The sequence below is a fragment of the Natrix helvetica genome (genome assembly GCF_964273705.1).
Source record: "Natrix helvetica genome assembly, chromosome: 1".
In the NCBI taxonomy this organism is placed as follows: domain Eukaryota; kingdom Metazoa; phylum Chordata; class Lepidosauria; order Squamata; family Natricidae; genus Natrix; species Natrix helvetica.
The window spans coordinates 83,341,575-83,355,144 of NC_138548.1; the positions used below are offsets into that span (position 1 = coordinate 83,341,575).

The 13,570-nt window shown below is 43.0% G+C and overlaps 1 protein-coding gene across 1 annotated transcript in view; it reads right to left on the minus strand.

Annotated features, from left to right (window-relative positions):
• HSD17B12 (hydroxysteroid 17-beta dehydrogenase 12) overlaps positions 1–13,570 on the minus strand; it is a 78,160-nt gene that overhangs the window by 23,859 nt on the left and 40,731 nt on the right. Inside the window, exon 4 of the mRNA XM_081934144.1 lies at positions 8,934–9,044. Within this exon, the coding sequence (XP_081790270.1) occupies positions 8,934–9,044 (111 nt within the window). The remainder of the gene's footprint in view (positions 1–8,933; positions 9,045–13,570) is intronic.

Here is a 13,570-nt window from a genome sequence, read left to right on the forward strand (position 1 = left end):
AGTCTCCAGTCCCCTAATCATCTTTGTTGCTCTTCTCTGCACTCTTTCTAGAGTCTCCACATCTTTTCTACATCGTGGCGACCAAAACTTAATGCAGTATTCCAAGTGTGGCCTTACCAAGGCATTATAAAGTGGTATTAACACTTCACGTGATATACTTCACGGATGTTTCTCAAATGCCATACGGTTAAGTTGAGGCATTGGGGGTCTGGGTAGAGAACTGCCCCCTGGCTGAGAGAGACTGACTCTTATGGAATCTTCCATGGGTGTGCGATGGAGAGGCCTGTCAAATCGGCGAACCAGGACCTTCTGAGCCAGTAAAGCGCCACTAACAGGACTTCAACACCCTCGTCTAGAATCTTCCTGATTACTCTGGAAAGGAGAGCCAATGGGGGGGGGGGGAAGTGTAAAGTAGACCGGGAGGCCAGGGGCAACAAAGGGCATCAACCCCTTCCGCCAGGGGACACTGGAACCTAATGTAGAAGCGGGGAAGTTGAACGTTCTCTGGGGTGGTGAACAGATCGACCAGGGGAAGTCAGAATCTCCTCGACAGCTGTTGAAAAAGTCACGGGTGCAGGTGCCAGTCCGAGTGGTCTAAGGTTGTTCTGCTCAGCCAATCCGCCTGTACGTTGCTCACCCTGGAGATGTGTTCCGCCCGCAGAGATTTTAGGTGTCGCTCTGCCCAGTGTCCTATGGCCTCCGCTTCCAATATGAGGGACCTGGACCCCCTTGGCGGTTGATGTGCACCTTTGTCGCTATGTTGTTGGTGAGTATGAGGACATGCTGACCCCCTATGTGCTGTTAGAACTGCCGAAGGGCCAGGCGGACTGCCCTCAACTCTAACCAATTTATGTTGTGGGAGAGGTCATGAGGTATATCGATAATCTGATGAACAGGTTCTTTGAAGAAGGTCCCCCTCGTCAAGGCTGGCGATTGCCACCATCTGAGGGAGCGATGGACCCTGGATGGCAGCATTACCATGGTCAGAGAGTTGCTGGCGTTGGCTCTCTGCATCTGGAGCAGAAACCATTGCAGGTGGCGAATATGAAGTCACGCCCAAGGAACTATGGAGAGACACGAGATCATTTTTCCCAGTAATTGAGATAGGGATAAGATCTGGACTCTGGGAGAAGAGTAAATCCAGCGGGCCAGTTGTTGGAGACTCGCAATGCGATCTTGAGAGAGGAAGACTTGACAAATTGAGGTGTCTATCACCACTCCTAGGTGTAAAAGCCTGGTGGCAGGAATCAGGTGGCTTTTCTCTAGGTTTATGATAAAGCCATAAGTCTGCAATGTACGCATGGTGATGTGGAGGTCGCGAATTGCCTGTGTTGGTGTCCACGATTGGATCAAGATGTTATCGAGATAGCATTGAAGATGAATTGGTCGCTGACGCTGATGGGCGGCCACTACTGCAAGCATCTTCGTAAATGTCCTTGGGGCCAAGGAGAGCCCTGTACTGAAAGTGGGTCCCGTCATAGAAGAACCTCAGGTAGCGTCTGTGTATAGGTCTTATAGGCATGGGGAGATATGCCTCTTTCAAATCGATTGATGTCAGGACATCCCTTTGACGAACGCAGCTCAGAATGGAATGGAGTGACTGCATTTTGAATTTTTTGTAGGCCACATATTCGTTTAACTTTTTTAAATTGAGGATTGCCCTTCACCACCTCGAGCTCTTGGGGACCAGAAATAAGATGGAATAGAAGCCCCTGGATTCCTCACCTGGGGGAACTCTTTCTATTGCCCTGATGTCTCTGAGATGGCAAATTTCAGTCTCAATGAGGCCCCGCTTGATGGAACACCGTGGAGTTGGGAAATGAAAGAAGTGGTGTTGGGGGGGGGGAGAGAAAGTCCAACGTGATCTCCTCCCAGCGGGTGGAGAATAGGTGAAGTTGCTCCCCCTAAGGGAGGGTTGGGGTGATGTTTGAAGGGTCTGTTGCCAGACCCTCCTCAAAAGGGACGTCAGGAGAATGACTGGAAACAGTTCCTGTCCCGAAATGACTGCCTATCGTGTGCTCGATCCTGCGGTTGTTGATACTGCCTCTGGCAAGACGAAGTAGAGGGCTGTAGGGATCAGCCTGGCATGGGGCCTGGGGAGGAAAATAGAAGGAAGACCTGCGGTCTGGTTTGCGACACATGGAAGGCATGTCCTTTCGCTTATCTTTATTTTCTACTAGCACAGAATCTAGGGCAGTGGTAGTCAACCTGGTCCCTAACACCCACTAGTGGGCGTTCCAGCTTTTGTGGTGGGCGGTAGGGGTTTGCTGTAACTCTGCTTTATAAATTGTATAAAGTAAAGTTACTTCCCTACTTTATAAATTACCATTACTGTGGAACTGGTGGGCGTTTAGAAATTTTTACTACTAACAGAGATACAAAAGTGGGCGGTAGGTATAAAAAGGTTGACTACCCCTGATCTAGGCCTTCTCCAAATAACTAGCCACCCTTGAAGGGAGCTGAAGCCAGCTTCCATTTTAACCTCATGTCTGCGTTCCAATGACGGAGCCACACAAGGCGTCGCAAAGTAACATTGGAAGCCATAGCCCGCGAGGCAAACTTTGCTGCATTTAAGGTAGCGTCCGCAGAGTATTCTACTGCGGCCACAATCTTGTTAACATCCTGGCACAGTCTGAAATCTCCTGGGGGAAATCTGGTGATTAATTGGCGAAGCCAGTCAATGGAGGCTCGATTGAAGAAGGAAGCAGAAGTGGCCGCTTTGATGGCCCACACTGCGGCCTCATGTGTCTTATGACAAGTTCGTTCAGCGCGCTTATCTTCCGCCTTTATGCCTTCCAAAAGGTCAGGAGGTAAAACTGATGTAGAAGTAAGGGCAGCGACCAGGGGGTCAATTGTAGGGAGTTTCAAAAGCTCCTCAATGCTGGGATAGACCGAATAGAGGCGTTTATCATTTCTACCTGGTGTGGCCAAGGTATCAGATTGCATCCATTGCCATTGGACCACATCCTTAAAAAGCTTGGGTGATGGCACTATTTCCTGAGCTGGAAGTTGTTAATCAAACAAACCTTTACTGTGATCAGGAGGGTCAGAGGTGGAACAGGGGTGGATTCTGACTCTATATGGGTAGCAATTTTGGCAATTTTGGCCGTGAATAAGGTTGATTTGAACAAACCAGCAAGGGCTGGCTTGTCCACTACCAAACTCCTGACCCCCCAATTCCTCATCCTCCCACACTGATTCTGCAGTTGCCAATGAAGAATCAAGGGATGAAGGTCTCTGCGGAGGAACCTTATCCTTGTGAGATAGGGGAGCTTGTTTATCAGTTTGGGGGGGCAGGACATTGAGCCTCCCAATGCTGTAGGCCTTTAGCGATACCCATAGTGATTACTTCGCGCATCTCCACTGAAAGGTTTGGACCCTGGTCTTCTCTTGGGCGGATCCCTGCCACTTTGGGCCTAGGAGAAGGATCTCTGTCCAGGGGAGGGGGGGGGTCATCCCAGTCTGAATCTAGCTCACAGTCAAAAAGATCAGCATCACCCCAAGGGAAGGAGAAGAGGATCTAGACCCTGCTCTAGCAACATCAGGTGATAAAATTCGAGAGGGCCCCTCACTGTCCGAAAGGGACCTGGCGGAATGAGCCGTTCCCTGATCAGCTGGGGGTTCTGGCTGGGCCGGTTGATGAACCTGGGACACCACTTGTCTTTGGGCTTTGGCAATCTGTTTTTCGATTGCTTTTTGGCACCTAAGGGAGTCCCTATCCTGACCCCTAGTGGGCCTGTCGGCATAGGGTTTGTTGGCTCTGGCCCCTCTGATGGCCTCCCTTGCAGCCCTGCCCGCCTTCCTGGTAAAAAGTCTGGCCTGATCATTGGTAAACTGGCCTGCCGGTTCCGGGGCTTTCACGATGTCACGAACGATCTCCAAGCTTCGGTCTTGTGGAAGGTGGAGTCATAGGGAAAGTCCTCACTGAGAATCTGGGGAAGCGTGCGCCAAAATCAGTCACGACACAGCCGGGGTGGAACAGGTGGTCGCCAATTTAAGGTAGGGCAGAAGAGGGAGCTTTGTGGAGAATGGCTGCAGTCAAAAACTTTGAAAACGCTGCATTGCTGCTTCTGACGCTTGGGCAAGAAACCGCCACTAGACCACTGCTGGAAGTGGCAGCAAACGCGGGAGGAATTCGTGCCCAAAATGGCCACCAGAAGGAGAGGAATCCAAAATGGTCACGCCCAGTGAAGACCACACTGTCGGCTCCGTCAATTAGGAAATGCGCCGCTCCGAGCCTTGATGAGTTGCAAGAGCCGAACAGTGCAATGAGGCAGGCGATGAGAACGGAAAGCCGCGCGGGTAGCCAATGAATGGACAATCCCGGCAGTGAAGATCTGCTTAAGGCAAAAGCCGCTCCTGCGCCCGGGCAGAAGCCCAGCTGACACGATGGAGCTGTGCTTGCCTGCCTGAAATCTGATTGCTGACAGAGAGAGGGGAAGCTAACTTGCTATAGCCATTCAATCAAAAGGGAAGGAAAAATCAACACTTTTGAAATCACTCACACCAAATAAAAATAAAAACTAATTGCAATAATAAGGAGACACAAAAGATATGTCCGAATGGGCAATGGACTGAATTGAAAACTGGATATGTGAGGAGACAAGGAGGCATGGCCAGAAATTCAATTCAGTCCATTGGACAGAAGGACAGGATTTAACCCGTTGCTTAGACTCTCCAAGCAGCGCACAGGAAAACGGGCCCGTTTTTTGTCAAAAAAATTGCATGCATAGCCTTTAGGAAGCTTATAGAGTGCTGCTAGGGGGGGGGGTTCAAAAAAGGGCAGTTTTTCGCTCATTTCTGCCCTCCCCAGCCCTCAGGAGCTCTCTAAAAGCCTCCATAAGACTATGCATGGCCATTTTGGTGAAGGGGGCGACGCTTCAGGAGGCAAAAAATGCTGTATTCAGTGTATAAGACACCTCCAGATTTTCAGCCTCTTTTTTGAGGGAAAAAAGTTGCGTCTTATACTCCGAAAAATATGGTAAATGTCATTTTTTTATTGTTCAAATTTTTATTGGTTTTAAAAATTTTTACAAGGAAAAAGGCTTATAGGTTTATAAAACATTTTGACAGCTACATCGTGCGGGGGGGAGAAGCCCCACCAGGTCTTGCAACCTTTACAAACAATGATAGAAAAATATCAACATTTACCTAAGTATTAGCAGTTTTAAATTTAACACAAAATCATCAGTATGTTTCAATCATTTGTTTTGTATCACTTCCATGAAAGTACATTGTAGCAACAATTGGAATAGTGTTCCAAATCACTTTTGTGATCTGAGTCTTCTAGCTGTTGCATCCTCTCTCCCATCCACTGGCTGAGCCTCAGACCCTCCCTCCTTTGTTTCTTGTGTAACATCCCCCATTTCACCTAAAAGAGCACTGTGCTTTTTAGCAAAAGCCTCTGCTTCCACTGGTGTGTGAATTCTAATTCTGCTGCCCTCCCAAAAAATCAGCATGCCTTCTGGAAATATCCATCTAAACCAGACCCCATTATTATATTTTTTTTTGCTAAGAAGGAATATTTCCTTCTATTATCTCTTACTTTCTTTGGGATCTGTTTAAGAATGGTTATTTCTTTATCTTTATCTTTTAGTTGTCCTCCCCTTTGAGCTCCTAGAACCTCATCTCTTGTAGTTTTTCTAAGAAATTTGATATGAACTTCCCTTGGAACATTGTGTGTTCTTGCATAGGCTGAATTAACCCTATAGATCAAATCAATGTCCCACCAGAGCTGTTGTTTATCTCTATTAATATACTCTGCTAGTATTGTGGTCATAATCTCCTTGAGATCTTCATTCTCAACTTCTGGCAAATTTTGGAACCTAAGAAAAAAAGACACCCTTTCAAATTCCATCTTTAACATCTGATTCCCAAATTCTACATTCCCCCTCTGGATTGTCTTCATCTCATCTCTAATCCCAACCGCCCCCTCCTCCAGCACACCAATCCTCTGTTCATTCCGTGTGGTTTGCTGGTTCATCTCTCTGAGCTGTTCATTTAAGTCCTGCAGTTGTTTTTTGATTTCGTCCTGTCCCTTTAAGATGTTTTGAAGCATCTGTTGAGTAGACAGGTCTTTTGCACTCTCTTCAGAGGCTTTAGGTTGTAGAAAAGATCCCATTTGTGACTGGTGTGCAGGGCTGGATGTGGAAGATGTTGGGGCCGACGAGGCCTTACCAGGTGGCAATTTCTTTGGACCCATCATGAGTCTCAGAGATAATTGTTATTCTGTACAAAGAGATGGCGTATGTGGGAGAGCACAGCCAGCAGGGATCATCAAACAAGCAGGTCCAAAGGAGAACAAGTCCCCTAGCAGAAAAATTAAAGCAGATAGGTGGGTCAAAATATTCCAAATCCAGGGGAGTAACGTGTTTGAAGAGGCTCCTGGGAGGCTCTGGGGTGGAAGTTAGTTGAAAGCCATAAAGTTTTCCAAGGGAGGAGTCTCATTCATAAAGACAAAGAAGAAAGAGGAAGTTGGCCATCTTGGCTCAGCCAGTATAAGTGATCAGTTAACAACAAAGTCAAAGTTCCCATAAGTAGTTTAAAAAAGAATCAGTTCAACCATCCTTTCTCTCGCAATTGTAGCCAAAAAAAGATTCCCCCCTCCATTATTTAAGGGAAGTGAAAGTGGTTTTCAAACTTTCTCTCTCCCCCATGAAAGGGAGAGATTTTTCAAGCGCCGCTTTTCCGAGGGGGGTGGAACTCCCCCCCTCCAATCTAAACTCCTCCAGAAGTTGAAACAAGCAAGGCAGGAAAACTGCGAAACAGTCAGGAGTGTAAAAATAGTAAAAGACCTGGGGAGACCCCTCAGCGCACCGCTCTTCAGCTGCTTCGTTCCAATTGATTATTTCCTTCCGGGCTGCGTTCGGAGAAGCGCACGGTGGCATTCCGCACGCTCCCTATGCTCTCCGGCTCCTGGGGCAAGGCTGGAGACCTCCCGGCGGCCGCCGCCATTCCAGGGGGTCCCAGCAAGCCGCCCCTACGGCAGGGCGCCCCTCCAAGGCACCCTGTGCTCCCCCTAGACTTCAGGGGAGCCCACCGGAGCAGCGAGAAGGCAGACGCAGACGTCCGTCTCCTTCGGCTGCCGGAAGTCGTCTCCCGGTAAATTTCAATCTAGGTTTTTCTTGGTATTTCTGATTATTGGAATTACCGCTCACTTTAAATAAGTCTTTTTCCAACAGAAAGAAAGAAAGAAAATCCCCAGTATCACTATGTGGGTGGTAAATGGTTATGTTTTCTTGGGCTCAAGAACAGAGAGATAAACAGTATGCTGAAGTACTAAAGAGATTAATCCTCTAGAAGAAGCCAATGACAAAATTCAACAATATCATGGGGAATGAAGGTACTGAAATGACAAAAATAGTTTGTGGTAGCAACATATGGATGAGAAAATTGGTCACTGATAAAAAGAAAAACAGAGGCCCATAAATTATGGACTTAGAGGTGATTGCTAAAAGTACCATGAACCTTAAGAAGAAGAAATCAATCAGTTGTAGATTAAATAAAGGCTGCAGCCTTGCACAGATGGCCAGCAAGCAAGTGTACATCTTTAGACATATGATGTGAGTAGATGGTACATTGGAAAAATGATTGTTTCTCAACATTGAAAAGGAACAAAACACTGTACAACTTTTTTTCACTGAATGCATCTTGGCTAAATAATAATGTGATGTTTTATGGATTTGTTTATAGATAAGAGATGAGGTACGGGATGAAGAGAGAAATGTTTGTACCTTTAGAGAGGATGAAGAGTTATTAAATTTGTTTATACTATTGTGATGAAGCTTGCAACTCACTTCTTTATACATTTGTTTCCCCTTTTCTGTTATATTCTTACCTTTTCTTTTCCCTTGCACTTTTTAACTCTATTCTCTTTCCTTTAAGTTTACTTTGTATTATTTTTCACGATTATAATCAAAATTCTTAATAAAAATAATAAATATCCCAGAGTTTCTGGTCAAAAGACAAAGATCTAATGATAGAAAATTGGTTGCATTTCAGTCTCACATGGAACCACATCAAATTCTCATGAAAGCCTAGGTTTCTATGAACTTAGTTTGAAAAATTCTAAGATAAAACTGGAATGCAATAAGATGAATGGGACATATATTATTTGAATGTCCTGATAAAAGTTGCTATTAATGACTGGAAAGAATTGAAGTCTCCCAGGCATTTGGCATGTCCCACAGGTCAGCTGCTTTATACATCATTACGGAGGGTTCATGGGTGTAGTCCCTTTTTGCTGTACTGCTGAGCCAAGCTGGGGTGCTTATGGCTTATTTCCCTGGCTTCACTGCACTCACATCATACTACATCCCCACCACCACGTTCTAGGAACTCCCCAAGCCCCCAAGGCCCTCAGCTCCACATAATTGCACCTGGGAGAGACAAGATGCCATCATAAAGTTATTTCATGTCACATGGTGACCCAATTTAACAACCACAATGGCTTTCAACCAAAATTCCTCGTTCAATTGTGATGGTAAGTCAAGAACTACCTGTAAAGTAAGAAAAATAAAAGGGTAACTGACATTACAATGATCTTTGGCCATGTCGTGGAGGGAAATTCCCTGGAGAAAGCAATTATGCTTGGAAGAGTTAGTGATAAAGGGAAACCAGACCACCAAAGAATACGGTGGGTGGACACCATCAAAGCTAACACCAGCCAGAGCACAGAACAAGTCAAAGTAGTAGTGCAAGATCAAAAAATATGGAGAGACCTGATGCAGAGAATCGCCAAGAGTCGGACGTAACTGAGTGGATAACACCATCATCATTATCTCTGGAAGGAATGCTCTATTTTTTGTGTTCAAGATATCAAGCTTTGTTCCACAGAGAACAAATACAACCAAAAAGTACATTTTATCAACCCATTATGGTTTCCTCCCACCTTCTCCAAAAAACCCCAAATAAAATGAATTTAAAATACAAACCTAAAATACCAATTTCAAGGCCTTCCAAGCCGGCTTTTATTTTGTTGTAAATAGTTTCTCGGTTTTCAAAGTCAGCAGCAATTGTTTTTGTTTCCACCTTGAATTTGTCCTCTGAAATAAAGAACGCATACATAACAGGTAACCATGGAGCATTGTGTCTCATTACTATTATACAATAAGGTGAAATGGTAAAACAGCCAAGGTTTTAAAATATATCACTGCAATGAACCTTTTATCAGATTGTGCTCATTTTAAAGGCTTTCAAGAAATGTTAAGTTTCTTATTTTGCAATAAAAACATTTTTCAAAAAAAATTAGTTATTATTCTAAAGTACACCAAGCCTCTTCTCTTGAAGGTCTAATAGGTTACTTATTTAATAGTCATTTACAATTATTCTTGTCTAGGCATTCATCATTTGATTAGTTTTAAGCAACCTACCTTAAATACTGGATCAGATATTTTATAGGATAAGTAACTATGAATCGCGAAAGTATTTCATAGTTTTATTCCTTACTTAATAGCAATAAAACACTAACGACAACCTGGGAGCAAAATAATCATCTGACAGTTAAAAGTTGCTTCCTGATACTTTTTACCTGAAAGCAACAGCTATAACACTACACACCATACAAAATAGCAATAGCAATATTATTATGGACTAGCCATTAGGCAATATCAAATATAGACTATAAAACACATAAGATTAATAAGACCATAGATAACAAAATAAAAGAAACAAATTAAATAAAATATAAGAATAACAAAGAATGCAAATTATATTTCTGTAACATCCCTACAAGTTATCCCAAATCAGATACATAGATCTCAACTAAATAGATTTTTTCAAATAAAGAGCCATATGATATGTAATTTTTGAATTCTGACCTCATATGAAATATGTTCTTTTTAATATAAGGATCCAATAGGTATGTGTCCAGTTGCACAAATCTTGCTTGAATAAATGCTGTCCAAATATGTTTGTGCATTTCTGGGTTTAAATAACTTGACAATTTGGAAGGTTATGTTTGTAGTGTCTCATCCATTTCAATGTACCAATCCTATTGAAGATGGCTATATCTTTGTGTGTCTACAGCCAAGATTCTTTGTGCAACAATCTTTTTAGCTAGTTTTCCAATTATACAAGAGATAGGAGACCACAGCTCCTAACATAATTTGTCAGTTGTACAATCCAAAAGATCTTGAACTGAAATGTTGTTCTAACAGACGCAATTTTGGAAGTCTATCAGTTTTTATAGTATTATTTTTGCACCAATAATTTCATGTCCTAATTAGACAAAGAACAAATTTATAAATTCCCCATTTAGCTCTGAATGCAGCAACTAAAATCCTTTTATCCACACCAAAATACATCTTAGATGCTGTTCTTATTCTAGTGGTCATATATATTTTAAGTCCCAAACCTTTGCTACATATAAGAGAACGGGGAAAACTTTGGCCCTATATATTTTAATAATTGGAGCTAAGTAACCTGGACAGCTGTGGTTAATTTACTTGACTTTTGTATTTTGTTCTGTTACAAAGCTGAATGCCATGCCTAGTTACAAGCACTAATAAAACATATGGCTGACTCAATGATAGTGGCAATGAAGACTAAGTTTGGGACAGATCATCTCAGAGAAAATTCATCTATGGGGCTGCTAAGAGTCAATTTCATGGTCCATCATCATCATCATCATCAGTATTGTATAGATTGATCACATATTTCATATTCTAGTAGAATTTGGATATTGAAATTCTTTGCACTCTCTTTTGTTTGTTCTTGCCATTTTAGTATACAAGCTCTTTTATGGGCAGAGCATGTCTTATCAAGTGATTTATGTTTTAGCTATCTCATAATCAAACCTTCAGCAAAAAGATTCAATGTATCTCCTTACTAGGCATTCACCAACATTGCACTGGTTCTACAATGTGTGATATTCTATTCATATGCTACTGATAACACAAAGATTAATAAAGAGTATAATTATTTATGGTTGTTCATCTTTGTCGATATCCCTTAAAATCTTGGATTATTTTTAGTAGTAATAAAAAGTTTTACGAGTTTTTATAATAAAGAGATGTGATCTAGAAATAATGCTCATTGAGAAGATGTCTCTGCTAAAACTCTGACCAGAGGATTTCAAAGCAGAGCAGATGTAGCTAAAAATAGCAGCACTCCACCTCACTCTAGAGATGTTCAACCTGTTGTATTTTTTCCCCCTGATGTGATCACAAGATTGCTACTGCAGTAGGAACTATTTACGTCATTATTTTGCATAGCAGCGTGTCCCTGGGGACTTGAAAATAATGCTCGTTTCCAAAAGATGAAATACAAAGGGAACATTTGTATCTTGCTATAAGAGCTATTTATTTAGGAGATGGGGATGGAGAAAAAAGTAACTGAAAACAATGATAATTTTCCATGATTAAATAAACAATGGACAAGCAAAATAAGTGTGCACCATGTGGTTTGGTCCCAAGGTACAAGGTGATTAATTGGGAAAATGTGGAAATCTGCAAACATTTGCAATGACAGAAGGGAAGGGCAAGATTAAGCTCTGCCCTCCTCAAATACAGTACTTACCAATCTAACAAGAGCACAATCAAGATATATAGATCTGCATGCCAGTTCACATTTTTCTTTTAAATAAATGAATACAGAATATGGTTTTAATTACAGATACAATTTGGTGTCTAAATATGATTCAGTGTGTTAAAGGCTATCAGCAGAATGCACTTATGTGCTATTTATGGAACGTAAATGAAGATTAAATATTTCACATATTACTTATATTAACGCTAACTTGTATCTAGCCTTTCTGCTCAATTTGTCCTATAAGGTGGATTACAACAAATAAAGAACAAACTTAAAACAAAACAAAAAATGAAAAACAAATTAAACCCAATACAGGCATGTTTTTTAAATTTAAAATCTAATCTAGGAAACCAAGTGAGTCTGTATTTTTATCAAGAAAACAACAAGCTGTATTAAGATATTTAACAATATTATTCCCCTATTTTTGAAGCTCTATTATGTAACCCTATTAATAGCCCTATTATAAGCAGTATGGCCATGTAATATGAGTAGCACCCTATATCATTGCCTGTGTTCTTAAAGACTAAGCCCTTTCGAAGAGCCGGTGATAGCCACCATCTCAGGGACAAGAGGATCTGGGGCGGCACCCTGATCTTGAACGACGCATTGCTGGTGCCACTGCATTGATGTGGAAGAAGCAACCACTGCAGCTTCCGGGTGTGGAGGCGAGCCCACAGCACTATAGAAATGCAGGAAATAATTTTTTCTAGCAGCTTGGACCAGAGGAGAACAGGGACAGACCGATCCCTACGGACCTGCCTAACCAACTGGACAATGCTTTCCCTATGCTCGGGAAAAAGGTTTTAGCCTCTGCAGCATCTATAATAGCACCCAGTTGTTGTAGCATATTGGAAAGGATCAAATTGTTCTTTGCAAAATTCACAGAGAACCCATGTGTCTGCAAGGTCCGAATGGTTAAGGCTAGATGAGACCCTGCCTGCTGGAATGACGATGCCTAAACTAAAATATCATCCAAATAACACTGAATTCTAATTGGTACTGATCATAGGTGCACAGCCAAGGTGGCGAGAACCTTGGTAAAAGTCCGAAAAGCTGAAGCGAGGCCAAATGGAAGAGCCCTGCACTGGTAGTGAATGCCCCAATAGGAGAACCTCAAAAACTTCATATGCTCTGGAAGGATCAAAATATGGAGATAGGCCTCTGTAAGGTCCACCAAGGCCATGAAGTTTCCTGGCCTAATCCCCGTTAGAATGGTCTTCAAGGAGGCCATTTTGAACCTTCTAAATACAATGTGTGGATTAAAAAGTTTAAGGTCCAAAATTGCTCTCCACCCGCCCCACTCCAAACTTTTAGAACCATAAACAAATTGGAGTAAAACCCCAGTCCCTCCTGGTCTTTAGAAACCAGTTCAATAGTCTGAATCTCAAGGAGTTGTTGAATGGCCACCTTCATGAGATTCCGCTTGATGGGATTCCTAGAAGAAGAGAAAACCCGAAACCTGTTCAGGTAGTGGGAGATAAATTCCAGACAAATGCTGAATTTAATAGTGTCTAGAACCCACTGGTGGGTGGTAATGGAGTCCCACTGATCTGCAAACAAGGAGAGTTGGCCACCAATTGGAGGATTGGAATACAAATCACTTGCCTCTGTGGAAGGGGCAAATACTTCCCCTCGAAAGGGCCTCTTGTTCTGGGACTGGTATCTGGACCTGTCTCGAGGATACGCCCTGTCTGTCTGCCTATCCTGTTGCCTATCACTATGGGGAGGAAAATACCTGGATTGCTGGACTTCCTGGTCCTGTGATCAAAATGAAGGTCTATGGTAGTATGGGGCTGGCCTCTGGTCCGACTGTTTGGCCGCTGTGGGCAAAAGTTTCTTTTTGTTCTTGTCTTCCACAAGAATGGGGTCCAGAGGTGCCCCGAACAACTTGGTCCCCCTATAGGAAGCAGCTGCCAGGGGCCACTTAGACTTGGCATCCGCCTGCCACTTGCGAAGCCACAAAAGCTGCCTGGAGGTCACCGAAGTCGCCAAGGCTCTGGACGCATATTTCACTGCATTGAGTGTGCCATCTGAAGAAAAC